At 35.7% G+C, this 27229-nt stretch overlaps 1 protein-coding gene and 1 long non-coding RNA gene across 3 annotated transcripts in view; one reads left to right on the top strand and one right to left on the bottom strand.

Moving 5' to 3' along the window:
* The first annotated feature begins 439 nt into the window (after positions 1 to 439).
* On the top strand, positions 440 to 26538 carry LOC131029384 (uncharacterized). Of its 2 annotated transcripts, XR_009102769.1 has the most exons (3): positions 440 to 535; positions 658 to 762; positions 26219 to 26538. It is a non-coding gene; the product is annotated as an uncharacterized LOC131029384 (long non-coding RNA). The 2 variants fall into 2 exon arrangements; XR_009102768.1 differs by lacking the exon at positions 440 to 535 and having other exon boundaries at positions 546 to 762.
* LOC131029383 (rac-like GTP-binding protein RAC1) overlaps positions 1556 to 27229 on the bottom strand; it is a 53430-nt gene continuing 27756 nt past the window's right edge. The window contains exons 7-8 of the mRNA XM_057959849.2: positions 4674 to 4780; positions 1556 to 1927 (exon numbers count right to left, since the gene is read on the bottom strand). Of these exons, the coding sequence (XP_057815832.1) occupies positions 1888 to 1927; positions 4674 to 4780 (147 nt within the window). The 3' untranslated portion in view covers positions 1556 to 1887. The remainder of the gene's footprint in view (positions 1928 to 4673; positions 4781 to 27229) is intronic.

Genomic DNA, 27229 nt, shown 5'->3' with positions numbered 1-27229 from the left:
TGTTCTTTTACGGTCCTTTTAGTTTTTGTTGCTGTCTTGGTGGGCCTAAGCCCTGTTCTTTGTATTTATGTGATTTCTGAATAAATCTTTACCCTTTTTTAGATAAAATAAAAACAAAAAAAATTGCATCCTTCTCTTCAATTTTGAACCATTGATTTGTAAAAAGATATGATTCATTTCATATGAAATACCTTCGACATAATAATTAAATCAATTAAGACTTTAATTGTCTTCAATAATTTTTAAAAAAAATATCAAATTAAATCAATACATTAAATTTATTTAAAAAACAAATTAAATTTATAATTTTATCATTGAAACAATACAATTATTACATTAACCAAAATAAAATTTAAAAAAATAAAAAATGAAGTCTACTATAAAAAACAACATAATATTAAAAACTTTCATTCATTTAATATTGTCGCCTCTTAAAAGGTATAAATCATGCCAAGACAAAGAAATATTGAGCCGTAAGATCAAACTGAGGTCTCTCAATTAGCATTCAACATGACAGTCCAAAGGGATACTGAATGTGAGTTGCTTATACCCGTTTCACATTTTAGTCTGGCAAAAATCATTATATCATCAAAACCAAGTGTGTTGCACGGCGATCAGTGTAATCAAGTTGATTTAGTACAGAATTTTTTGCTACAGACGATTCAGGGCTTCATGAAGATGTGGAGTACCAAAGGCTAGAGGCTAATTCCATGACAAGATGATCCAGCCAACGAGCCTCGCCGTTACAATTGGACGCAGAAGGTCTGGAATAGCATCTCAACCCCCAAGTAACTAATTTTTTTTTAAACCACCATGTTTATGAATTACAGAGGAAAGATTGACATGAATGATTGATTTAGTCTGATGATATAATTTTACTGAAATTTTTACATGCTATATGAGAAGATTAGAGTTGCAATCATCATCGAAATAACCACTCATCTGACTGAGAACACTTGAACCAGTTAAAAGACCAATTTTTACAATTAAGAAGGGATCTGTAATAGCTTTAAAAGCATGTCCGATTAGATTATAAACGTAGTCACAACCTTAACTATTGGGATGAGTACTCGTCAGGTCAGTCGGTGCCACATTTTGTCGAATTATATATGTATGTAATACAACCGTACCCTTATTCGTATACCCTACTCTATTCTTAAAAAGGAACATCAGAGTCTCAGACATACCATAACCCACGTCTGTTGGTAATTATGGTCAAACATCTAATACTTATTCGTAAATAAATGTATAGAGCAGAAACTCCTTTTAAATGTTCTATCTAGCACAGAATGTTGAAAGTGCATTAGCAAAACCTGCTTTTTATTAAGAACAAAAGGTTTTTAATATTCACGAGGCCAAAGGTAGCATTCTAACAATGGTATATCCTTTGATTTGTCATGATAATAGCTCATAAATTAACACGTTGCTTTCCCAAAATGAATTAAAATACTTATCTGTTCATGAAAACACATTTTGCTTTTGGTGCCCCTTTTTTTTTGTATTCAAACGTAGTTTGCCAGAAATGAAGTTCAAGATCGTTTCAATGGAATCGAAATAAACAGAACCGATGGAAAAAATCTGCTATTACTATGGTAACGGACCTGAGATGTCCCAAATAGTCAACAGTATTAAATGAGTAATGCATTCGATTCAAATTTCAGACTTGTTTTCAGCCGTCTAAAACTGCTTAGCTCTGGTTCTACAACACATTACCAAGCTTTTTCCATTTACACAACCTCATAAAATTTCCTTCATAAAAGAGCCTAAGCAAACTACTGATGAATGCTATTAACATCGACGCCATAAGAAACATTTGACTGCCAAAGTACAGCTTAATTTCTCGCACAACATGAATCATCTTTACAGAAACAGATAGAAGATTTCATCTTATTCAACACCTGGAACTTTCCTGCCGCATAGAACACCCCTGCAAGATTGGAACATGAATAAAGTGCTTACAAGAATTACTGTTGTTCAAATTGTAAGAAACCTTTTGGACATCACTTGATATGATATGAAATCTAAACACAAAATTTGTAATATTTTCGATCATCATATTCTTACTGGCTAACAAGGATGAAAGTTTAAAATTTAGAGTGCAAGAATAGCAAAAGTGAAGACTAAAATGTTAGTCTCTGGAAGAAAAAAATTAACTGTCTTGCACTGAATCAAATTGCAAATCCTACACACACTGAGAATCAAATTGCAAATCTTACACACACTGAGAAAGTGTTCTGATGCAAATCAAATCAGGCAGATGTTGGAGTTTGAGGAGTCAAGGTCCACAAATATATCTTTTGTATCTCTTATCTGTTTTGTGAGGTTGGTGCCTCATTATCCGAGTTGGTGCTCAGTTCTTTGGATTAGGGAATTGGTGTCTCCTGTAGGTTGGTGCCTACAAATCTGATTGGGGATTGGTGTCCCCATCTTGGGTTGTAATTCATTTGGGTTGGTGCCTACAAAATATTGAAAGTTCTTTATTATCTTTGTGAGGCTGGATTTGAGCATTAGATGCAAGCACCATTCTCACTGTGGTTTGTGCCTTCTGAGTTTCCATGTATGTCTGGTGTTCTCATGTGTTGATGTGTGATTGTTTAGCTGCTTTAATGACAATGTGAGATGCGGTAATGAATTTGATGTTATATTGGATTTGAAGTTGTAATTGCCATATGTTGATTCACACCTCCCAGTATATCTGTGTGTCTAACAATCTTTACAAGTGATCTTGCTGAGTTCCTTGTCATGTGGGCACATTCTCCATGGCTCATTATTTTTGTTAAATATAATCATCGGGGATAAATAGGGACTTTTGTTGGGATGAACAATGCTTCCTTCTATTAATTCAATGGCCCAATCACGGTGTTTGACTGGGGTAGACCCTTAATTTCTTAGTGGCGACGAAGACGATTTCACCCACGCTCCCAGTGCCGAAGAAGGCAATGTTTCATTGGCCCATGCTCCTAATCGTGAGGGAGAGAATATTTTATTCATCCATGCTCATAGTGGCAAGGAAGACGATTTTTCATTCACCCATGCTCCTAGTGGTGATGAAGAAAATTTTTCATTCACCCATGCTCCCAGTGATGAGGAAGACACTTTTTCATTCACTCATGCTCCTTGATGGTGACAATTTTTTATTCATTCATGCTCCTACACTGTAATCTCTGCTATGCTATTGAAATTTCTAAGATAAATTACAAGCTCAAGGTGATTTTGTTGTGCTTCTTCACAACTTCAAAATCTCCCACTTCAGGTTAGGTCTTTGTTTATTTATCCATTCATAAACTACATAACACAGGAAGGAAGTTGACATGGTTTCATATCTTGTGTTTTGCCGATGGCATGCCACCAAAAATCATCAAGCCAACGGATTAGAAAAGTTTCTTCAGGAGATTAGAAGTCATTGAAAGAAGTTGCGTTCCTCCTAGATGTGAAAATGTGGACCATTATTTTCTTACTAAAAGAGAAACCATGAACTTGAATTCCTTATCAATGTGAGAATATCACTCATTACAAAATGACTCATTGTATTAGAAGAGAATAAATGAAATGCAGCCTTCAACATTTTTAGGACAGCGACACAAGTTACAAGGTTAAATTCTCTTGGAAACACAAAATGGCCTTTAAAAAAAGTATTGAAAGATGGTTATATTCTTAAAGGTTCTTGTGCATTAACTTTATTTAGTTGGCCTCTTTATAGAAGAAAATGACAAGGTGCGGCCATTTTGAGATTATTCATTTAAACAGTTCGTATTTATCAACAGAAAGCACAACTGCTAAAATTATTATTATGTCGATTAGTAGTACTAAATATTGATTTGCATTGCCCAATACAGAACTGAAGTTTAACGTATAAATGTGTAAGCACGATACTAGATTCCAGGGATTATAAGTGATATAGGTTGAAGCTTGATATAAGAAAAAAATTTGCTCAATGAGTATCCCTTTCTGTAACAGGGTAGAGTAGGCATCCAGACTTCAACTCAATATTTTCCATTTGACAAATCTCTCTCATTAATCCAAGAGAAATAATAATATATTTGAGAAATTGTAAAGTTGAACTCAAAAAGGTATATCGTTGATGTCATTATATTCTCCATGAAAGACGCCAAACTGACATACATGCTGCTCAATTTTTTTGAATTGGCACCTACACACATATCATTCTCCCCCCAACAACGAACTAGGGAAAAACATTCTCATTTTCTCATCTGACAGTTGTAGACAGTTCTGATCAATGTGATCCGTATTTCTATTATTGTAGGTCAAAGCATGTTAATTTGTACTTTCAAAGTAAACAATAAAAATATACAAGAAAATCAGTTGCCAAATTTCTTCCCAAGTATCAATCTTAAAGTATACTGTTCGTTAGTGCTAATAGTTTAAATCCCAACTGGATGGTCCAATATTTTAAAAGTATCATATAGCATTAGAAAAAATATTATATTCTGACTGCTTCTGATATTATCATAATTAGAATGACTCACGAACATGTTATCCAATGTCAGTCAAGCTATTATCAATATAATACAAAAAGGAGGGGCCTGCTCAAATGAGATATTTCACAAAATTCAACCTTTCAAAATCACTCTAATTCAGTTGAAAGTGACATTCTCAAACAAATTGCACAGTTGCATGGAAATGCAAGCCAGTTAGACAAGCATTGAACTCACCAAATGGAACAGGCATTGTTGGCCTTTCTCTTCTTCCTAGTGTTATTTCGGCTTCCTGGGGGTTGCATGACAGCACTGATTGCCTCATCAAAAACAGCTTTGACATTCTGTGAATAAGAAAACATATGCTAATATATCAAAAATGAAAACCAATCTATGTGTTGATGTTAACTTCAGCCTACAATATGTTTCGCAATTCTAAAATTTGGCAACATTAAGAATATCTTCTAGAAAAGTTACAACAGTCAACCAATACAGACTCCTAGGAAAAGAAAATCATCATCTGTGCCTCTTTTCACCATCACCATCCTTTCCTTCATCAGAATGTTAAACAGTTACATTTCAATATCAGAGGATTCATCATTTGGAACAGCTATTATTCAGAGCTCAACATTAACTCAATGATGTCTAGCCTCTAGTACATATAAAGTTTGACATAGCGGTTTTCAATTACTTTATCCAGTAAAGACTTCCTGAGACATGCTGACCAAGAAAACATCAATCATTCGGCTTTAATTATGGATCAGACACTCAACAATCAATTTGTGGGACTTGATGGAACAAAATAAAACTAAGCAGGGTTTCAATGTTTAACTCATATAATGTTTATTGGGGTAGAAAATAATTTTTGCTCCTGTGACATCATGCATCAGTGGGCTCTTTTAATCTGTAGTTAGAATCAAAGACTCACTTGAATGTAGGGCCAAGATTGGAAACGCCAAAAGGCCCAAATGTTGTAGGAAAAATATATTGGCAGGAGCTACAATGAAAGAAAATTATGAAGTAGGGCTCCCTACCTACCCCTACCTACAAACAGATCCTCTTGAGTGTTTGAATTGGATGCATAGTGAAGATCGTAGAAAATCATGCCAAGCCATATTTGAGGTTTGAAGCATTGTAATACAAATTATTTTCTTAATAGATTCTACAGAATTAATTCACCATACAAGCAGATTGGATTTTTACCTCAATATAGAGGTTTTTCCTATGTTGCCCCAAGTTTCTGAGACAGGGATGGCAGGAGAGTGGGGAACAGATTTCAGGGTCCCCAATTTTTCAGGCCGTTTGTTGGTGATGGCAAAGGGGACAGCAATATAAAATATAGGGAAATTTTTAAATTTTCAAATGATAACATTGATAAAGCATTCATTTATACATTATAGAACCTTAATACATAATATTTGTGTTAAATTGAGAGTTCACATGACAGTCAAAGTCAAACAAATTAGCAAATGTGACAATGTCAAAACTTAATTCAAATTGCTTTCATAATTCATTGTCAATATGCATGTGATATTAAAAAATAGTATACAAATTACAACAAAATGCCCCAAGGCTTCACTTTCAATCACAATATGAAAATTCAAAAAAAAAAACTGCTGCCCCAAATTTGCATCTCTCATAACTATATCAAAATTGGAGTCCGCCTCTAAGTCACTGCAAATGTGAGGGTACACCTCAACCAATGAAATCCCAACTGATCCCTTTGGTGCCTCCTCATCAACATGGGCGGTATCTTCAAGATCAACATCCCACTATAAAGCTAGAGTCTATCAATACTTTGGAGTCTGACAACCTTGAAGTCAAAGAGCACTATGCACGACCACTAGCTTCTTTGCTCATCTAGAGGTAAACCTTCCTCCTAATGGTGTGGATAAAGCCATATGTGGCCCAATTCCTTTATGCAGTAGAGAAACTAACAACTTGTGAAAGGGAGTGAATGGCAAGCATCTTCAACTATGGTGCATCCTTCTTGTGCCATGTCCACCATCCAATAGGGTCAGTTTGAGCTAATGTAGCTCTATCTATCTTTGCCTTAGGTTTAACGAATGCTGGACAATGAAGATTTGTGAAAGCATGCCATTATGTGCGAAGTATTGTAGATTTTTAATTGAATACATCTTTTGAAAGGCCTTCATTAGCCTTTTTTGTCACCTCTTCATCATCAAAAGGAGGCAACCTTCCAGCCTTTGATGCATACCATTTGGGATTTAGAGCACAGAGGCTTCCATAAGAAGTGGAATGTTCATTGTAAAACCTCCTCCACATCACAATGAGCTTAATATGTTAAACATATAATTCTAAAATAGGATCCTTAGCCAAAATTGTTTGCTTAATCCTTTCAAGCATGTTATCAAATGTCTCATATATCTCTCCAATACTTGGAGAGTTCACATCAACATATCTAATGACATCTGCAATAGGTGAGATAAAAGAGCAAACATATCTACAAAATACAAACAAAAAGAAGTTGAACCATTGAACAATAAAATTAAACTATTAAAATCATAAATTTAATATGAAAATCGGCAATTTAATAGCAAAATCAGCAATGTCTTACCTCACGGTGGACCACCAATCATCATCAAGGATCCTTCGTTTGATGTTTTTTTTCTCTTTAGTCGAGGTTGAATTAGGCAATCTAATCCACTCTGAAGTCACCACCAATTGTAGAGGGTCATGCACCTCAAGCATTCTCTCTAACAAAATGAAGTAACTAGCATATCTTGTCTCAATAGGTTTAAGGAATTCCTTCTTTGAAATCGTCTTGAAGAGAGAAAGGTGTGGTGGTTGCAAGTGAACATTTGAATATCTCTAGCTTCTACCACCAATTGCTTCACCCAATCTATTTTCACTATGTCATTCAATGCATTGTTCAATGTGTGAACCCATCATGGGATCCAAAAGATGTGCTTACAAGCACCCTCCACCATCATACTAGCCAATTTCTATGGCCTCTCTTGAAATGCTAACTTGGAAGTCTACAATTTTTCGCTTCCCTGAACAATCCACGACTCTAAGATAATAAGAGCTAGCTAGGCATGTGACTATTATATTGATCAGCGGCATATGTCTATATCAGTCCACCCATCCATCACAATAGAAAAACCCATCTTGATCCAAGTTTGCCTCATATCCTCAATTAGCAAATTGACCTTAGAATATTCTTTGTTTAGGAGGTTAGTGCATAGTTTATGATCTCGCCACCACTAATCTTCCTCTTTACTCTTGTAGCAATATCACTACTATCACTACCAACCATGGATGGCATAGGCATAGATGATTTTTCGCTTGCAAAACAATGTGCCTTTTGCAAAAATTAATAGAGCACAATATTTTATATTTTATTAAATAACTATTATTATTACAAAGATGTTCATCTCCTTATAAAGAGATTGGAGAATGAAACCCCCTGTCGATGGGTGTTTTATGACCACACCAACACAAAATAAAAATGCCAGACACTTTATCCTCTCTTGAGCAAAATCACCTTTTATGCTAAGATTGCAAAAGTTCATAAAAGTGATTTCAAGGTTCTTACGCAAACTTGCGAGTTTATGATGGATATAGCTCGTTTTGGCTGATGTATGTTGGTAATCCAAGGGGGATGTTGAAGATTGGCAGCGTCAGTTATCACTTCCAGCCTGAGGAAGACAAATGTGTAAGTGGCCTAATTGGCTAAGATGGAGTGTTGATCAGATTCCTACAGGCCGACATAGATAACATAAAGGTTGTGATAATTATTGTGATATAATAATTATATTGATAGGCATTGATAATATAATTATTATATTTTATTGGGATAATATTTGTGATAATTAATTATATCAATATTATTATTATTATTATTATTGAGATTATTATTATTATTGAGATAATATAATATAATTATCTTATATTATTATTGAGATTATATTATATTATTATAATATAATAATATAATAATAATTTATATTATATAATAACATAATATAATTATTGGGCCAAGAGTGGTGACCCTTAGTGAAGGGACACCACCAATATATATAATTGAAGTGATAAACACATACAATCACTTAATGGATTGTATGTAGATGGGCACCCATATGCAGCAATAAAAGAAAGAATCAATACCTGTGGTAAAATCAACATGGTATCAGAGCAGGTTTGTTTCCTGTACCTTCAAGTTAATCATACTAACCGGTACAATCTCCAGTTGATCATGCTCCCCCGAGCAGCTTTCTGGATTGACCAATAACAAAAAAAAAATTGATTTTATAAAGGCTTTGTAGATTAACCAAACATTACTTAAAATCGTGGCTTGCTAAAGTTTGATGGAAAAATACTAAGGCTGGCGAATTGATAGTTGTGTGGGGTTGATTTATCCTTTGGCACTATTATAAGTTTTGACAGAAGGAAGAAAATATATGTCTATCGCATCAAATATTTGTTCTCCTTGGGATAAAGTTATATATTGCCATTGAGAATATAAAGATCGGAACAAAAGCCTTCAGAAATATATTCGTGTGATCTGCAAAAGCATTTTGGAGAAATCAGACGGATTTCAACAATCTTCTGGTTGAGCATACCTTCGAGGGGGATTCTTCAAACTGGAACTTACTGATGTGAATCAAGCTATATCCGAGGCAGCGCAGTTGTGAATGAGGAAACATTCATCCTTGAATTGAGCAGTGTCTGATTGTTTTCATACAAGGTTGGTTTGGTCTGAGATATGGTCTCTAATGCCTAGCGACTCTAAATGCAGGCATTATAATATTTCATCAATCCACTACTGCCATTGTGGTGCACATATAATACTAGCGATTTTTGGTCCTAGTGCTGATTGGAGAATTGCTAAGTCGGGAACATACAAGGTTTTGGCTTGGCTTCGGCATCGATGGGGATTATCCCTTGTCTGCAACAATCATGGCCGAATACGCAAATACCAAGACCAGAGGAGCTTTCATCGCTGCGGTATCTAGGATGCAAAGGGCTTGGAATTCTAGTGGCGAGTACAGTGGCTCTAATTGTGTCGGCAATCATGAGATCAGCAGGAGGTGATAAGCCATCATTCAAGCAAAAAGGATGCGGTGTGGAGAATAATCTTAATTATGGGAGTTGTTCCCATGGGTTTCACATTTTACTGGCGAATGAGAATGCCCGAGACCGCTCGCTATACCGCTTTGGTGGCAAGAGATGCAAGGCAAGATGAAGAGGATATGTCCAGAGTTATTCATCTAGGAATTGATGAATTTGAGTCATATATTCTAAGCATGATATATATATCATAAGGGTGTAGGTTTGAAGATACAGTGCAAATATTCTAACCCTTTGGATAGACAAATTGCACATTGAAGATCATTTTAAAACGGTGACCAAAAGTTGGCTCACTTCATGGCCAAGCTCGGCCACGCACTCTCACTTAGGGAACTAAGGGTGATGATAACGGAGGTCGACAGCAACAACGATGAGAGAATCAACTTTGTTGAGTTTGCAACCGATGTTACATCTGCGTCTGCAGATTACTTCAAAGGCTCAAAGCTTTGAACTATGGATTTTTGTCTGTTAACAGAGACGGAGATTTGATTTTGACTCTGTTTGATTTATTACAATGGTGATTTGTATTTGTGCATCATCCGTGTGGTCAATATGATTCTTGGAGGAATTGAAGTAAACGGAGAGTTTGGATATTGTAAGGTGTCAAACTAGGGGATGGACTGTGGATGACTCTAATTTTGATAGTGATGCGCTTGTCGGCCATAACTGAAAGCTTGGCCTGATCGCTCCTATCATATCCCTATCGTAGTGAGAGTGGACTAATGTTTTGAGATCCATCAAACAACAAATAAGTATTCCACGTTTGATTAGTATTCATGAATTTTCTGTGTGGCTATTAATTCATGCAATTATATTGGAATAGTGATTCACGCATGCTTCTAACATTGGTATTTCTCTTTGAGATAGTTTAGATCTATAAACTATTAGTAATCTCTTTGTGATGCTTTCAGAACGGACCAAGAAGCATAAGAGATTGCAACTTGATGCTTGCTGCCATGTGATTGAGTTGGTGGTTGGAGACGTTTTTTTCGAAGTGGAAGAATCAACACTCAAAGGAAGCCTGACATTTCAGCTTTAGAGGGAGCCACTAGAGGATCTGTTCCAGTTGATTTCTAAGGATCTTGGTCATGTTGGTTGAGGGAGTAGACCATGTCGAGTTGGTTTCTCTAGTGATCAAGAAACTGTTGCAGTCAGAGGGCTATGATTCATGGGATAGAGGTCCATGTGTGTAGGCTGAAAGGTCTTTATGCTAACACCTAGGTCAGGATATTCCTGAATAGATGGATACTTGGTGAGCTTGGAATACACCAAGAGTGATGTAGACTCCAACCTCGTATTTCATAATAGATCAAAGTATGTGGAGATCAAGTATCACTATTTTGGAGACATGGTTTGAAAGGAATGCTATTCAGTTGAGATATATTATTAGTATTGATGAGCGGACGGAAGACATTCTCACCAAGCCCTTTTCCAGGATAAGGTTTGTGAGATAAGCTTGGTTTGGTGGAGAATGAAGCCCTAGCTGAGATTGAGTCTCAACATCATTGATTTGGTTATATTTCATACTAATGTATTCTTATATTTGAGAAAAGATGTTTAATGTGTAAACTCTTATTGATGCATTTCTCTTTGAGAAAGACTTGAGGTGAAAGCCCTTATCTCCACCCTCTGATATGGTTCATGGAGGATGTCATGTGTGGAATGCCATGACAACATCACGTAAGAGACTTCGTGATGATTTTTCTTGTACTTGTGTGTTTACCCTCTGGATAAGCCATGGTGAATATCATTGTGAGGTGTGACGATCTCACAATGATGAACACTTGTACATCTCACCATCATTGTGAGGTAAGGATCTCACAATAATGGTTGATATCACGTGAGGTGATATCTATGGATAAACCATAGTTGACAAACTCATCGAGTTTTTCTGACTTATACTCGCCAAAAAACTTGCCCGAGTTTTTGCAAAAAACTTAGTGAGTTTCTATAAAAAACTTGGGTACACTAAAAAAAGAGGCCAAAACACGTCAAAAAATTATCTATTTTTGTTTTTTTAGGTCAATTTCATTCTCTTCATCAGAATATAGACATGAAATATAACATTTAAGTATAAGTGGCATTTCAATATGTCTTCTTATACTTTAAGTTATATTTCATGTATATATTGGCAGGATGTTTGAGAGTGGTTTCATATCTCTAGGAGTTATAATGCAAATTCTAGGTTTTAGAGGATCTTTTAATTTTTCAGATAGTCAAATTTCAGTAATCAGTATGCTCCTATCAACATTCTCTCGCTCTCTCTATCTCACTCACTTTATCTACCCTGAATTTTAGACCTATCTATCTCCCTATCACTCTTCCTCTATCCCCCTCTCTACCACACTCCATCTCACTCTCTCCTCTCTCCCCCAAGATCTAGACCTATCTCTCTACCCCTCTCTTTCTCACCCTCAAACCCCGGCGAGGGTTGCTACTCTCAACCTAATTTTAATTTGTAGATGCTTGGTGCAAAGTTGGGGTGGAAATACCCCACATCTCAAAACATTTGCCCACAAAATCTTATGTCAGCCTTGTAGTTCATCCAATTGTGAGCGCAATTGGAGCTTGTTTGAAGCAATCCACACGAAGAAGAAATGACCTTGTCTTCGTCCAATATAATCTTCGATTGCGCGTAAGGAAGGTAGATGAAGTAGAAGGTGGTCCAATTGACTTGGGTGATATAGATCCTTACAGTGATTGGACATCACAGGAGCAACCTCCATTGTTTTTTGAGGATGACATCACTGATTTGGAGAGGCAGGCTATGGAAGAGGGTGCTGGTTTTGGTTTCATGCTGGATGACATTGAGGAGGAAGAGGATGAGGAAGAGGAGTCATTGCCAGTGCTAGAAGTAGGTGGAGACATAGCTTCATCTAGGATGGAGGGCGAGCCAACCATATCGAGCAAGGAGGCACAGTCACACCCACTGCAGACTTCTAGGACTAGACCCTCTAGTTCTATCTCTCCCCTAGTTTTTGCTAGAGCTGGGAAGAGGAAGTTGTAATTTTAATGATGTATTTACTTTTGGTTTTACAAAAACTATTTACTATTTTGCTTCCAGGCTTCCAACCATCAGCATTCCTCATGAGGATGCGATTTTGTAGACACTTTGCATTTAAATATATCTAGAATCAGCTTGTTTCTTTTGTGTTCTCATTTATTGACTCATTGGATGCATCTTCTCATTTAATTTTGCAAAATAAATGCATTTTTAATTAAACTTAAGCGTGTTTTTAAGTTGCCGAGTTTTTTCGAGTTTTTCCTGAGTTTTTTTTTTCAGGCCTTGGCAAGTTTTGTCGAGTGGCGAGTAGTTCATCTATGGGATAAACCATAATGGTGGATGTCACGAGAAGTGATATCTATGGATATGTCATAATGGTTGATATCACGTGAGGTGATATCTATGGATAAACCATAATGGTGGATGTCACGGGAAGTGATATCTATGTATATGCCATAATGGTTGATATCACATGAGGTGATGTCTATGGATGAGTCATGATGGTTGATATCACAGTGAGGTGATATCTTTCCTTTCCACATATGGATGTAGCCATTGTGGTTAACATCACTATGAGCTGATATGTTTTGTGCAGCTGGAAGTATCCTCCCTAGTTGAGAAGGAGTGTTGAAGACTGGCAGCGTTGGTTATCACTTCGAACCCAACGAAGACAAATGTGTAAGTGGCCTAATCCGCCTAATCGGCTAAGATGGAGTGTTGATCAGATTCCTACAGGCTAACATAGATAACATAAAGGTTGTGATAATTATTGTGATATAATAATTATATTGATAGGCATTGATAATATAATTATTATCTTTTATTGGGATAATATGTGATAATTAATTATATCAATATTATTATTATTATTGAGATTATATAATATAATATAATATAATTATCTTATATTATTATTGAGATTATATTATGTTATTATAATATAATAATATATTTATATTATATAATAACATAATATAATTATTGGCCAAGAGTGGTGACCCTTAGTGAAGGGACACCACCAACCTATATAATTGAAGTGATAAACACATACAATCAATTAATGGACACTATGTAGATGGGCACCCATATGCAGCAATAAAAGAAAGAATCAATACCTGTGGTAAAATCAACAGGGGACTTATGCTTTTGTTGTTCTTCACTTCTCTTGATGTTATGGCTGGAACTTCATCATCGGATATTGCAGGATTGTGATGCTTCTTCCTTAGACGAACTTAACTAGAATTAAAAAAAGGGACAAAAGGGAAAAGGTTAAGAAGTTCTAATCTACTCCTAGGGACAATGAGGGTAATAGATCATGCTCCAATGGATGAATTCCCAATAACCAAGTCCTGCTTTGCCATGCTCAACAACAACTTCACGAGAATTGGTGCAATATTCTAGGGATTATGCAAATAATTTTCATATCACAATGAACACCATCATAACGAACAATGCACATTCCATGATAGAAGTTAAGCATCCATATAAAAAAGGTTCAAGCTAACTTTACACTACAAATAGAAATTATCTAAGTGCAAAAAGTATGAACCATTGAAATTCATCAAACATTATCACATTCTCCATTAACATCAATGCACTTCTAACAACTTGAGAAATCGAAGGAACACCATGCAACAAGCTGAAATAAACATGAATCCACCTTATCTTCAATGAAATCAAATTTTATTTCTTTGAGTTTTACAATAATGTCTTCTCCTTCTCCTGCTCTTTCTACTCCAAAGAGCAAGAGCTCTCTATTTTTAATGAGCTATCTAATTCTGATTTACAAATGAGAAGGCATGGGCCTTTTATAGAGATCCTTCCACAAACAAACAGGGCAAGATTGATTTGCAATCAACGGTCGAGATTACAAGATAGAACCCTAATGGGTTTCAAAGTAAATGACCACTTTTTATGCAAAAAAGAACTAGAGTGAAGAACCAATAACTGAGTGTGAACTGAGCATCAAACAACTCATTATCTAAAAGTAAGTGTCCCTTATCTCTCTCTTTTTTGGCAAATTTAATGAACCTAGACATCACTATCTCAAGTTCATCTTCAGAGACACTTGGAGTATTCTCATGCTTGTATTCCATGACTGTGGTATCCTTTTTCACACTAACTGAGAGTCTTCTCCCATGCTGGCTTGAGCTCCTGAATCTTGTTCATGAAATTGATGAATATGGAAATGTCATCCAAGTGACTCCTCAAGAAAGAAGTCATGTCCTTGAAAACGTATTCCTTGACCTTGCTCTTCAAATTATCTATGGTCATTTCCTTATCTCCCATTTCTTGTGCAAAAAATTCCTCCATTTAGGAGAGGATTTCCATCCGAATTTCTTTGAGTATCCTCCTTAGCCGTCTTATTTCTTCATTTTGACTTCTCAAAGGCTTCCTTTCCCTGTACTTGGATGTAATGTCCCCATTCAGGATTTACCATAATTCAGCCTTGGGAAATCAATTTTAAACTGAAATAAGAATTGTAATATATTAATAAACATAATTTTATCATAAAGGAATAAATTTCATTATAATATTGACCTATATTTTAATGATAGTTTAGAGGATAGGACTTATCTTTATAGATTCCCCTAGCTTGTGCCGATTATAAATATGGTAATATCTCTCTCCAAAATCTAATCATAAGTGTGGCTATGTCTTTTCCAACCCTTTGGCTCTATAGCATTGTATCCTATATTCTTCTCTTCACAACATTAACACCTTTCATATATTCTGGTATAAATCTGAATTATATTTCATCCCTTTTGATTTGTAAGAAGTATTTGATCTGTTCTGATATATTGTAGTCCTATATGAATCCAAGGAATTATAATTATTATAGTAATCTGCAACTCGGGTGTCCATGTCCCTTGATATCCTCCCCTTTACTTTAATCTGTACTTATGCTTAAATCCAACTAGAGAAGATATGCCCAAATCTCTACTATTGTTTCAGATTTTATTCAGCAAAGTATGTATGTGATATGATATAGGTGCTAATATGATTAAAGAATGAACGACGTCTGCTACGGAGATATGAAATCTGTTATGAATGTAATACTCCTATTATTGATAGTGATAGTCAATAATACAGGTCTGACATAAACAATATAAGTGTACAATTATATTGTATGGCTGGCCGTAATGTATTTGTTATATCTGATGTGATAGTTTAATTATGCAATAAGGTAATATTGCTAAGAATTATGTGTTGCTGTCTCAGATTCTGATTTGTACACTTGCAACCTGATAATCAATGCTGTTTCTGATTTGCTCCCTCAATTGCCTGCAATCACTGGTATTGTCTTTAATCTGAAGTTTATCCTTGCAGCCTATAAATGCCAAGTGGCCAATACTTTTTAGAAATGGTTATGATTAAAATAAGTTTTCTAATCCTCCTGTCCTTATCGACCTTCTGTCTATCCCTTGTTAACTAATCTCTTTTCAGACAATCATAAATGATGATCGCTGCTACAGGCTAATTAACCCCGTCTTCTATTACTGCCTTAATAATTTCAGGTTGCCAACCTTTGTTGAAGTTCGTCTATATTATAGGAATTGCTTTCTCCTCTTGTCACATCGCTCCTTGTCAACTGTTATGTGCCAAGGCCGTTGTTCCACTGTATGGTCCAATTCGATTCCGAAGTAAAAATCATCACCCTATTCCATGCCTCTTTAATATTGTATGGGTAGAAGAATGGCAACCCTTCATTGCGTCCCTTTAGATAACTAATCGATGATTAGTTGGCATCCTATTTTAATCTCCTTTCTTTGCTACGCAGCTTCCTTTGTCTCTTCCCTCTTTGCTACGTAGCTTCCCTTGATTCTTTTATACATGTATGAAAAGGTAGACAAATCTGACATGCGTCAGATTTGGTCTGCCAATATGTGTTTATTCAATATTATTTAATAATAATAAATATTGATTGTAAATTAATATTTTATTTAATAATTTATTATTATAAAGATAAATGGTTATTCATTATTTAATAATATATTGCTGATAGAAATAAGTGTATTGATAATTTAATTTAATTTAATTTTTATGTTTATTCTTTTGTATTTTAATTTTATTATCATTATTTATTATTAAATTATATTTCAAAGTGGGGACATATTCACCTTCTTGGAATGGATTGGACTTTCCTATTAAAGATTCTGTCATTCTTGAAATCTTTCACACTTGAACTTTTTGACCTTTGATTTTGGATTTCTGGAGGAAATTTTTGCCTCTACATTTGCACTTGAACTTTGATCTTTGAAGTGAACCTTGGCCTTGAAGCCTAAATGTTTGGAGTGTGAATGTCCTCCTCGACATTTAGAACTAGAATTCTTCCTCCATGAACTTCTTGAGATTAGATTTCTTCTTGAACTCATATGTCATAAATTGGACCTGCTCATCTTGGACTTTCATGCCTCTCGATGTCCTGATGTTGCCTTTGGATTGGATAGATGAATCCTTGATGTTTAATCATTTTCTGACATTTTGGAGATGGGCGCATTTGGAGCTTGGAGAAGGAATTTCTCCATACTTGGTCAAATTTTTTGAGTTTCCATTTCTGAGGAGTCCTTGAGCGCATATCAATCCTAAACGAGGAATTTGTCAACACTTAGCAAAATTTATCATTTCTTCCCTTCCTAGAGATAGGTGCATTTGGAGCCTGGGGAAGGAATTTTCCTTGGTGAAATTTCATCCTTCCTTGCCATCATGAAGTTGGGCGCATTTGGGAGGTCCTAAAGGATTTTTCACACCTTAGTAAAAATTTCAAATTTCCATGACCTGAGGAATGCTTGGGCGCGTTCTGAACTTGAAGGAGGAATTCTCTAATACTAAACCATTTTTTCACTTTCCAAGAATTCTATCTTGAAGGAGGCCAATTTTCCGTTGTTTCCAAGAATTATGTCTTGAAGGAAGGAATTTCCAACACCTAGCCAATTTTTCATTGTTTCCAAGAATTTTGTCCTTCAATTTTTCATTGTTTCCAAGAATTTTGTCTTGAAGGAAGGAATTTCCAACACTTCTTCAAATTTCTTTTTTTAACTTCCAAGACTTGGGTGACTTTGGAGTGGTAGAGAAGGATTTTTGTCTTCGCGGAAAATTCTTCCTCAAAGTGGATTTTCCACTCTTGGGTGGAGTTTTGGGCTGGAGGAGGATTTTCAATTTTCGCCAAAATTCCTCCTTCACTAAGAATTCCCACTCTAGGATGGAGTTTTGGCTTGGAGGAGGATTTTTTCCTTTTCGCCAAATTCCTTCTTTGCTGAGAATTTCCTCTCTTGGGTGGAGTTTTGGTTTGGAGGAGGATTTTTCCTTTTCGCCAAATTCCTCCACTGAGATTTTCCACTCTTGGGTGGAGTTTTGGCTTGGAGGAGGATTTTTCCTTTTCGCCAAATTCCTCCTTCTGCATTGACTTTTTATGCTCTGCATTTCATCTTCGTTCTTCTGGACTTGAATCTGGATATCTGTTCCACTTGCAGTTAATGTTCAGTTGTTTCTAAACATAGACTTTCTAAAAATAGAAAGTTTGCCCAAACACAAAATTAGGCCAATCGAGGCCACAGTAAAACTTTCTAAAAATAGAAAGTTCTAAAAAAACGCTCAAATTTTATTGGTGGCTTCCTTGAAGGGTTTTTTTTCATTTCCTCATATTAGTTCTCGGGTTATCTTGACACTTAGCCAAATGTCCATCATTCCCTTCCTCTGACTGTGCATTATTTGTTCTATTATTGCAATCTCTTCCTTGGATGATGATATCACCCACTCAACGATGTCCTCCTCTCAACATCCAATGTCTTGCTACTCGTAATATACCTGAAGAAAGACAAGGAAATGTTGTGAAGTACAAGCATCAATCAAGTTTATAGTTAGCAAAATGCAAAGTTTGAAGGATAAAGCAATAAGCACAATGCATTTCTCAATACATTAAAACCCTTATTCTCGACTTGATGACAATATTAAGAGAGTATCTTGTCTAGGCTATATATTCCTTAAGAATCCATTCCCTACTTGTCACTTCATTACTTTCAAAGATCAAAATCCAGACCAACAAGACCTTATAACTCATTCCTTAGGGTCGAGAGATGACACAGACTGCAAAAGACTTGGTTTATTTAGCAAAAAGAGGGGGTCCCCATTTGCAAAGGGCGATGTGTGAAAATGTCACAACACCACCCAAATGGATAAACATTACATGACTAACTTAAAGCTAAAAAGTGAACAAGAAATTAGAAAGAAAACACTTGCCACTAAGGTGGGTGGCTTAATTACAACTGTAAACCTTATCTTTTATAATTTAATATTATTCTAAAATACCCCCTAACAGCTTTACTTCACTGAAAACAAAACATGACAAATTAAAAATACAATGAAACAAGAATATAGTATATACCATTCTTCAAAAGTTTTTCTTCAAATATAGACCATACACCAAGTAGAACTCCATCAACTTGCCTCAAACATTTGTAAAGGTGTAGCTCCCGAGTTGAATTCCTAAGTTCTTGGATTACCACCTCCCCAAATTCTCGAATTACAAATCTCTTGAACTATTGGACAATAATCCATCTTGAGCTATACTCAGCGAGCTTCAAGATCACTGACTCCCAAGCTATCTAGGCAACCATCCATTTTGAGTTTTATCTATATTGGATTCCTTCTTGTCTTCCAAGTGCGGGATTCTTAACATAAGTGCAATTCATTTGACATTGTAATCTTTCCAAGTTCTCCTAGAAATGCATCTAGAGGATCTTCAACATGGTGACAAAACATGTTGGCATTAGCTTCAAAAAGTACCTCAACACATTTTACTTCAAGATACCCATAGACAAAGTGCATGATTGTCCAACCTTTTGAGTCTGCTCCATCATCATTGTGCTGGTCATTTAGAGAAACTCCAATGAAAATTTCCATTTCTGAAAAATATAACTAATTTTTTTCAAATTTTTGTGCACCTTGCCAAATTTTCGAGTAACTTTAGGACATGGGGTTATGACTAACTAAAATCAATACGACAAATGGGTTAATTGTGATAAGTGTTCCACAAGGATGCATCCCCCCCAACAAAACCTGCATCCCTTGAAAGGGGATGTTTCCAAGACTTGGGGAGTTGGGGGAAACATCCCCCCACAACTCCACCACCTTTGCCAACTTTGTCGGGGAAGCCGCTGGGTTGCTTGCTATATGGAAACCATTAACTTCGTGAAAACTAGTTGGCCTATCATGGGGCACTCACAAAGATGTTATATTGTAGAGTTTTCCTTGAAGATTTCAATTTCACCTCTATTTTTATATCAGCACCACCCCCCACCACCGCTCCGTCATCGTCCCCAAATTTAGGCTCTTGGTCCCCCGATCCCTAAAACCCGTCCCCATGTCTTGGATACTCTTTGAGTTTGGTAGTTTGTGTTTCCCTTGAATGTATGTCTTTGTATTATAAATGGAAGTATAGTTGGCAAAAGGTTTGCTTGATATTGAGAATGGGTATAATCCCTAGGGTAGCTTGTTGCTTGTTGGATAATTGTATTATTGTATTGATAATTGTGTTGAGGTTGGGATGCTTCTGACATTGTTGTAAGCAGTGTAATCTATGTACTGGTTAGTTATGATTGAGATACTTCCTTTGTGGCTTATTTTGTGGATGTCTAGACTCTAGGTTGTGCCATCCATTGTTTGTGGCTGAGATAGTTAGGCTTGCAATTGAAATTGGCCATGTCTCTATCATAGCAATGGCTGCTATAGAAGTGTCTAGTGGCAAGTTTAATTTGCTCAATTACAGGTGCTGTGGGGCACAACTCAAACATCAAGATAAAGTTTTGTGATAGGTTATGTACTTGTATTCATCTGATTTTGGATTGTAAGAAACCCCACCAAATTCCTTGACATATAATTCACAATTTTCACAAGTTTGGACTTTCAAGAATTTTGTCAAACATGTTGCAAATAATCCCTTTGGAAGTATTTCAGATTGTAAGCATCTGTAGCAGGTTATTTAATCCTTTTAAAACATAATTTCCATTACGAATCCACTTGCCACTCATAGATTAAATGATACAATATAAAAAATAGTTTGTCATGCAAACATCATAGCTGGAAAATTCAGAATATTAAATTTATGACTCTGTTCTGAATTTCTGGACACCAATATATATATAAAAGTCTCTAAGCTCTCAATGTGACATATTAGACTTCATAGCAACTACCGCAGAAGTTGTCTCGAGCATATGAAGATTGGGGTTTCCCTCCAAAGCCCCAAGTTACCTCAGCCTTCAATCTATGTACTTTACAAGGGCAGCCCTTATCTTCAGGTAGCTCTACAATCCCACATCACACTCCAAAACCTGCTACAACCACCAAACAACTCTCACACCAGCCTTGGAAATTGCTGCCAATCTCCACCATGATTCACACCAACATAAGGAAGGGGTGTGACCTTGACAAAATCAGCATTCTATATCCAAACTCACACCAAATCATTGCCAAATTGGCACGAATGGGCTGCACCCGGCAACATACGATTCTCAAGCCGGGCTATATGTATAGTAAATATTTTCTTTAGCAGTCTCTCTAAGTATGGCATCCCAATATTTATCACTTGTTACTCCTAGTACTTGGCACCTAGAATAAACCAAGTAAACTCTCAACCAATAATTGGAGACGCAATAATCTTCAGAAAATGTAGTCCCACTATCTTTCCTGTAAATCTCTTAAATTTGTATTTGTATACAAATCCCACAAATTTATCAATGAAATCTTCCCTATAGAACAAGTTCCCAAAACCTGTGAAAATGATATATCATTTAGCACAACCAAAACTTCGAACCCCAATTTAATAGATGCACTCGTGAATTTTGTGTGAACCAACCAAGGTTCACTGAAATGGGTTTTCATCCAATCAACCAAGAAAGAACTAAAGAGTTTTCGTCCTAGGGTTTGTTGAATCAAAAGCACAAGCTCTCAAAGCTCTCCAATAAAATAACAAGTCAAGAATGAAATGTTGTTTTGGTTCTCAACCCTTTTATATCCCATCTTGAGAGAATTTAATTAATTTTTTTTCTTTTATTTCATATTCCCACTCATAAAGTGGGCCACTTAAAAAAATTTCCATTCACATAAAATAAAGTCACTTTATTAAAATAACCCAGGTTCAGCTTTTAACTAATTATATATAGATAATCCCGAGAAGCTTGGGGTTATTTGAAAGTAAATTAATTAATTATTCCCTAGTACTTGAAATTAGCCTACAGGAATAAAATAGGATAAAAGGGCTACTCAGCGAAAGAGGGCGTTACAATTCTCCCTTCCAAAGGTGCTTGTCCCCAAGCAATCTGAACCTATATGCCGATACCAAGATCCCAAATGAATCTTGTGAATGCTCCACCGCTAACCAGCTGCTCCACTCTACGATGGAAACTTGCAAATCTATCATTCTGCATTATCCTGTGAAGCAATCCAACAATCATACAAATTTCCAAATCCCAAACCTTTTTATCCTCATATAACCTGAAGGTGAAAGGATAAGCATAGCTCATCAAATCACCATCACGTTTTCCATCTCAAAATCAATATTGTTAACAAACATCTAAATTGTTTCTCTTGCACTACCTCCCAAATGTGATCAATGTCAGCAGCCATAATCATCCTTTTCAATAACAACTTACCAAAGCTTTCTCTTGATTCTTTGATGTCAATCTAAGCATAATTACAGTTGTCCAAGACCGAAAACTTCCAAAATCAGTGATCTGTAAGTAGGATAGCAGCTGCAATATTGAAATCTACTAGCAAGAATAGGGAGGTGATATGCTGAAATGACATAGAAGAAATCTGAAATTTCTTCCCCTTCAATCATTAACCGAATATTTTTCCATCCCATACCAGAAAACACTTGCCAACTTACTTGAATGCATGCAATCATAAATATGTGGTGGCTGATCTACATTTAAAATGGCAGTATCAAATCCAAAAATTTGATTTATAAACTTCAATGTAACATACCACAGGTCATCGTATTCCTCCAACATGCTTTGTTGGAGATCACCTACATGAATACCAAGCAATGAAGTGATCCAATCATGCTTATGTTGTACTATAGTTTTCATGTGATCCTCATCAAGAGACTTTCTAAAGGTGCTGAAAATTTCAACACAATTCCTCATCTCCCCATAGTGATCATGTCTCCTACTTGGTAACCTCAAACTGAAAGTTTAAACATCATGCAAGGATGACACATTGTAGAACAAACTCCATTAGGAAAATATGCCTTGGCCTAATTCAAAACATTGTATACCTTGATTTCATGCCATAAGTCAACCAAAGGTGGTATCTTTGAGATGGTGAAATCTCCATGTAACAGAACCTCCCATGGGTGTACTTCACCTAAATACCATATTCTTTCGCATAGACACGCTTGAGTGAAAGTATTTGTATACGTTTGATCTACAACCATTTCCTCATACTTTTTATGGGTACGAGTTTTTTGATAGAATATCAATTCTCCATCAATACTATAACTGCCATTTTGCCAGTAGGTACCAAGAATATTGCCAAACTGCTTATCATAAGTTGCTGGTCTAAAATTTTCAACAAGCTGACAACCAACATCAATATCTACTAAAGGCACTCTTCTCAAAAGCACACTTCTCAGCATGATCATCCTGAAAATCCATCACGTAGATGTCTTGATTTGAAGCATTCTTTTCATATCCCGAGTTGTCATAAGAATGATCCAAAAGTTTACCTCCTTTTGTGGATGTCTTATAAATGTTTTCATCAATTCTATCATATTAAAGATCAGGAGATTTGGAATTAACCCAAAGGCTTTCTTCAACTTCATGCAATTCTGACTTTTCTTCATACTCTATCATCACAATTGCTTTCCCTTGAAGTTCTAAACCTTGTTGCCTAAAAACTTGCTTTTCATGGTCCATGTGAGCAACCTTTTCCTTAGTTTTCTGCAGGTGTTATTTTGCTATGTAGCTTCCTTGGCCCTCCTTAACCATTTATCACACATTTTTTGGTTCATCACAACATCTTTTGTGCTTGTCTATAAAGTGATTAATTTGTTTCCTACCTCAGAGTCCCTATTTGTTGCTTGTGTATTTGAAGGTGGATCATTTACTGCCACAAATACAACATGAGAGTCAACTTATATTGGTTTCTGCTCAATGATCTGTTCTAACTTCTCCTTTTCCTTCAATGATGACTCATCAAGTTTCTTTCAACTGATAATAAGGTTTCAACAGCTCTTGATGCTCTAACAGTGTTGTTAGATTCTTCTGATATTCTTGAAAAACTTGCAAAATTTTGTCATGAGTTGCTGATTTGTCCTCATCTTTGAAAACAGACCAACAATCTACTGAAACTAATATGTATAAGTGCTGGTCACTTATTGGAAGCAATTTGAAAATGATCTTTTCCCTATTAACCCCTCAGGCTAGAAGAATGCACAGCTCTAATACCACTGCAAGAAACCCCACGAAATTCCTTGACCAATAATTTGCAATTTTCACAAGTTTCGACACAGGCAGTTCATTGAACATGTTTCATGTAATCCGTTTGGAAGTATTTTAGATTGTAAGCATTTGTGGTAGGTCATTTAATCCTTCTAAAACATAATTTCCATTACAAATCCACTTGCCAATCACAGATTAAATGATACAATATAACAAACAATTTCTCATGCAAACATCATAGCTACAAAATTCAGATTACTAAAATTATGACTCACTGTTTTGAATTTCTGAACACCAAAATATATAAAAGTCTCTAACCTCTCAATGTGACGGATTATAGTTCATAACAGCTACCAGAGAAGTCACCTCCAGCTTATGAAGATTGGGATTTCCTTCCAATACCATTGTGCACTCTACAAGGGCAGCACTTATCTTCAGGCAACTCTGAAAATCCCATGTCACACTCCAAAACCTACTGCGACCCCCAAACAACTTTCATGCCAGCCTTGGGAATTGCTGCCAATCTCTGCCATGAATCTATATCCAAAATCATACCAAATCGTTGCCTGTTTGTGACAAAGGGTTGCACCCAGCAACATATGATTCTCATGCCTGGCTTTATGTATAATAAATATTTTCTTCAGCAATCTCTCTAAGTATGGCGTCCCAATATTTGTCACCTGTTACTCCTAGTACTTTGGCACCTGGAATGAACCAAGGAAATAAACATTCAAAAAAAAATGGTGTCCCACTATCTTCCCTATAAATCTCTTAAATTTGTGTTTATATACAAATCCCACAAATTTGTCAATGAAATCTTTCCTGTAGAACAAGTTTCCAAAACCTGTGAAAATGATATATCATTTAGCCCAACCAAAACTTTGAACCCCGATCCAATAGATGTGCTTGTAAATCCTGTGCAAATTAGCTGAAATGGATTTTTGTCCAATCAACCAAGAAAGAATACAAGGGTTTTCGTCCTAGGGTTTGTTGAAGCGAAAGCACAAGCTCTCAAAACTCTCCAAGAAAATGACAAGTCAAGAATGAAATGCTTTTTGGCTCTCAACCCTTTTGTATCCCATCCTTGAGAGAATTTAATCGATTTTCTTTTTCTTTTATTTCATATTCCCACTCATGAAGTGACCCACTTTAGAAAATTTTCATTGACATAAAATAAAGTCACTTTTTTAATATAAATTAGGTTCAACATTTAATTAATTAAATATAAACAATCCTGAGAAGCTTAGGGCTATTTAAAATTAAATTAATTAATTATACCCTAATAAAGCACGAATTAGCCTATGGGAATTAAATAAACTAAAAGAGACACTTCAGGCTACTCAAGGGAAGGGGACACTACATGGATCCCAATGGTGATGTCACAGTCTATTGACCTTGGGTGGTGTCTAAGTGATAAAGTCCTAGGCTGACTTGGGACTCAATTATTTACTACCTTCCCTATATAGCTCTAAGGACCTTTGGATACATGTTGCTGATGGCTTGAATGAGAGAGATGAGGTCAGGCTATGCAGTAATACTCCATGGAAGGTCTGTACCGAATTCAGATTTATACTTGATACCATATTTAGCATTGTACTTGAATTATGTTTTTAATCAGTGTATAGACTGTTAAATATGATCGTTTAGTACTACAGGTGGAATAATAATGAAAGCTACAAAGATATTGTTGATCTTCGTCATGTTTGTGAAATGTAAGAGAGCTAAACCAACCCATAAGGATATAATTTAATGCAGATCAAATCTGGTTGTTTGAGGATTTCTTTACTGTAAATTCTGAGGTTTGACAGTATATACTATTCTGCAATTAAATGATTACATTTTGTATTGGTAAAGGAATATGAAACAGTGATGTTGAGATTAATTTTCAATAGATGATTGTCAAGTTGGAAAAGAGCAACTTAAAATGTTAATGCTTCTGTATCAAATGATGTCAGTTATGTTTGACTTGAAAACATGATAGAAATCAAGTGAACGACAATGGACAAGCCATAGAGCTAAGTCATGGAATTCAATAAATTTAACTGAATTGGTTATCATCCCTAATGCTTTTGAACAAGTTAAAGGAAGGAAATCAAATAAAAAGAAAACTGATTATAAGTACAGTAATTGGTATTAAATTGCAAACATGGAGTTATAATTGAATTGAAAGGACATTTTATTAGTTGAACTGAGAGAATACTTTTAAGTGAATGTTAAACTGATCCACTCCTCATGATGTATAGATACTAAAGATGTTAAAGGGAAATACTTCTTCCTCAAAGGGATTGCATGATCAGATTGACATTGCTGATCCTCAGTTAACAGCTATATGAACTTTTATTGCTTTATCAACATACATGCACCATGTCTATTAACAAGGTCAGAAATGCCAAGGGGATCTCAAGTGAAGGATCCTTGGCATCAAAACTAAGGCACAAATGTTGTTAATTGTTTGAAAGTGAGGGAAGTGCAGTATAGATGTTGTAACTGTTGTACATGTAAATTGGGAACTAACAATGTAAAAGTATTCTGTTATGAATTATTTAGAATATGATTTGATGTACTTTGATATTGTTCTGCTGTCCTAATTAGAATTGAAATAAATTACCATTAGTGGAATTAATGTGAAAGTAATCTACTAATGGTGAGCGTAGCAGATGAAACTAAGCTTAGAGAGACATAGGGTAAACAATGCATCACCTCCTTAAACTTATCCACTTGTTTAAAAAGGTGATTTAGATTTTTAGGGAGTGTTTACATTTTCATGCTTGTTCCCTTTTTACAATGAAAGGTTTTGGGGAATTTTAGTTATTCGTCCCTCGTATTAACAAAAGAACACATGATTAGGACATGAATAATGAATAATGGTTTTAAAAAATGTAAATGATATTCAAATTTATGTTCAAGTCTGAAGTTATATATATTATATTCTTTTGCTGATGTTTTCTGTTCCTTCTTATGTCACAGGTTGCTGAAGATAACATTAATTATTTTGATGCATCTACAGCACTTCATTGACACATACTTATAGGCCAAGCCCACCGATCAAGGCGTGCCTTGACCGGTCATGTCTTTTGACATGCCCGATCAAGACATGTATTGATCGGTGCATAGACACCACTTCACTTAAGATTACCATGTGTTATACCGATAACTATCGGTCACGTCATTTAACATGTTAAACCGATTGCCAACCACGTCAAATAGTATAGTTAACTGATTAACAATCGGGGCACGTCAAGTAATATAAACAT

The sequence above is a fragment of the Cryptomeria japonica genome, chromosome 3, assembly GCF_030272615.1.
Source record: "Cryptomeria japonica chromosome 3, Sugi_1.0, whole genome shotgun sequence".
Lineage (NCBI taxonomy): Eukaryota > Viridiplantae > Streptophyta > Pinopsida > Cupressales > Cupressaceae > Cryptomeria > Cryptomeria japonica.
Note: the sequence above shows the minus strand (reverse complement) of the source record. Positions and strands in the feature narration are given on the sequence as shown.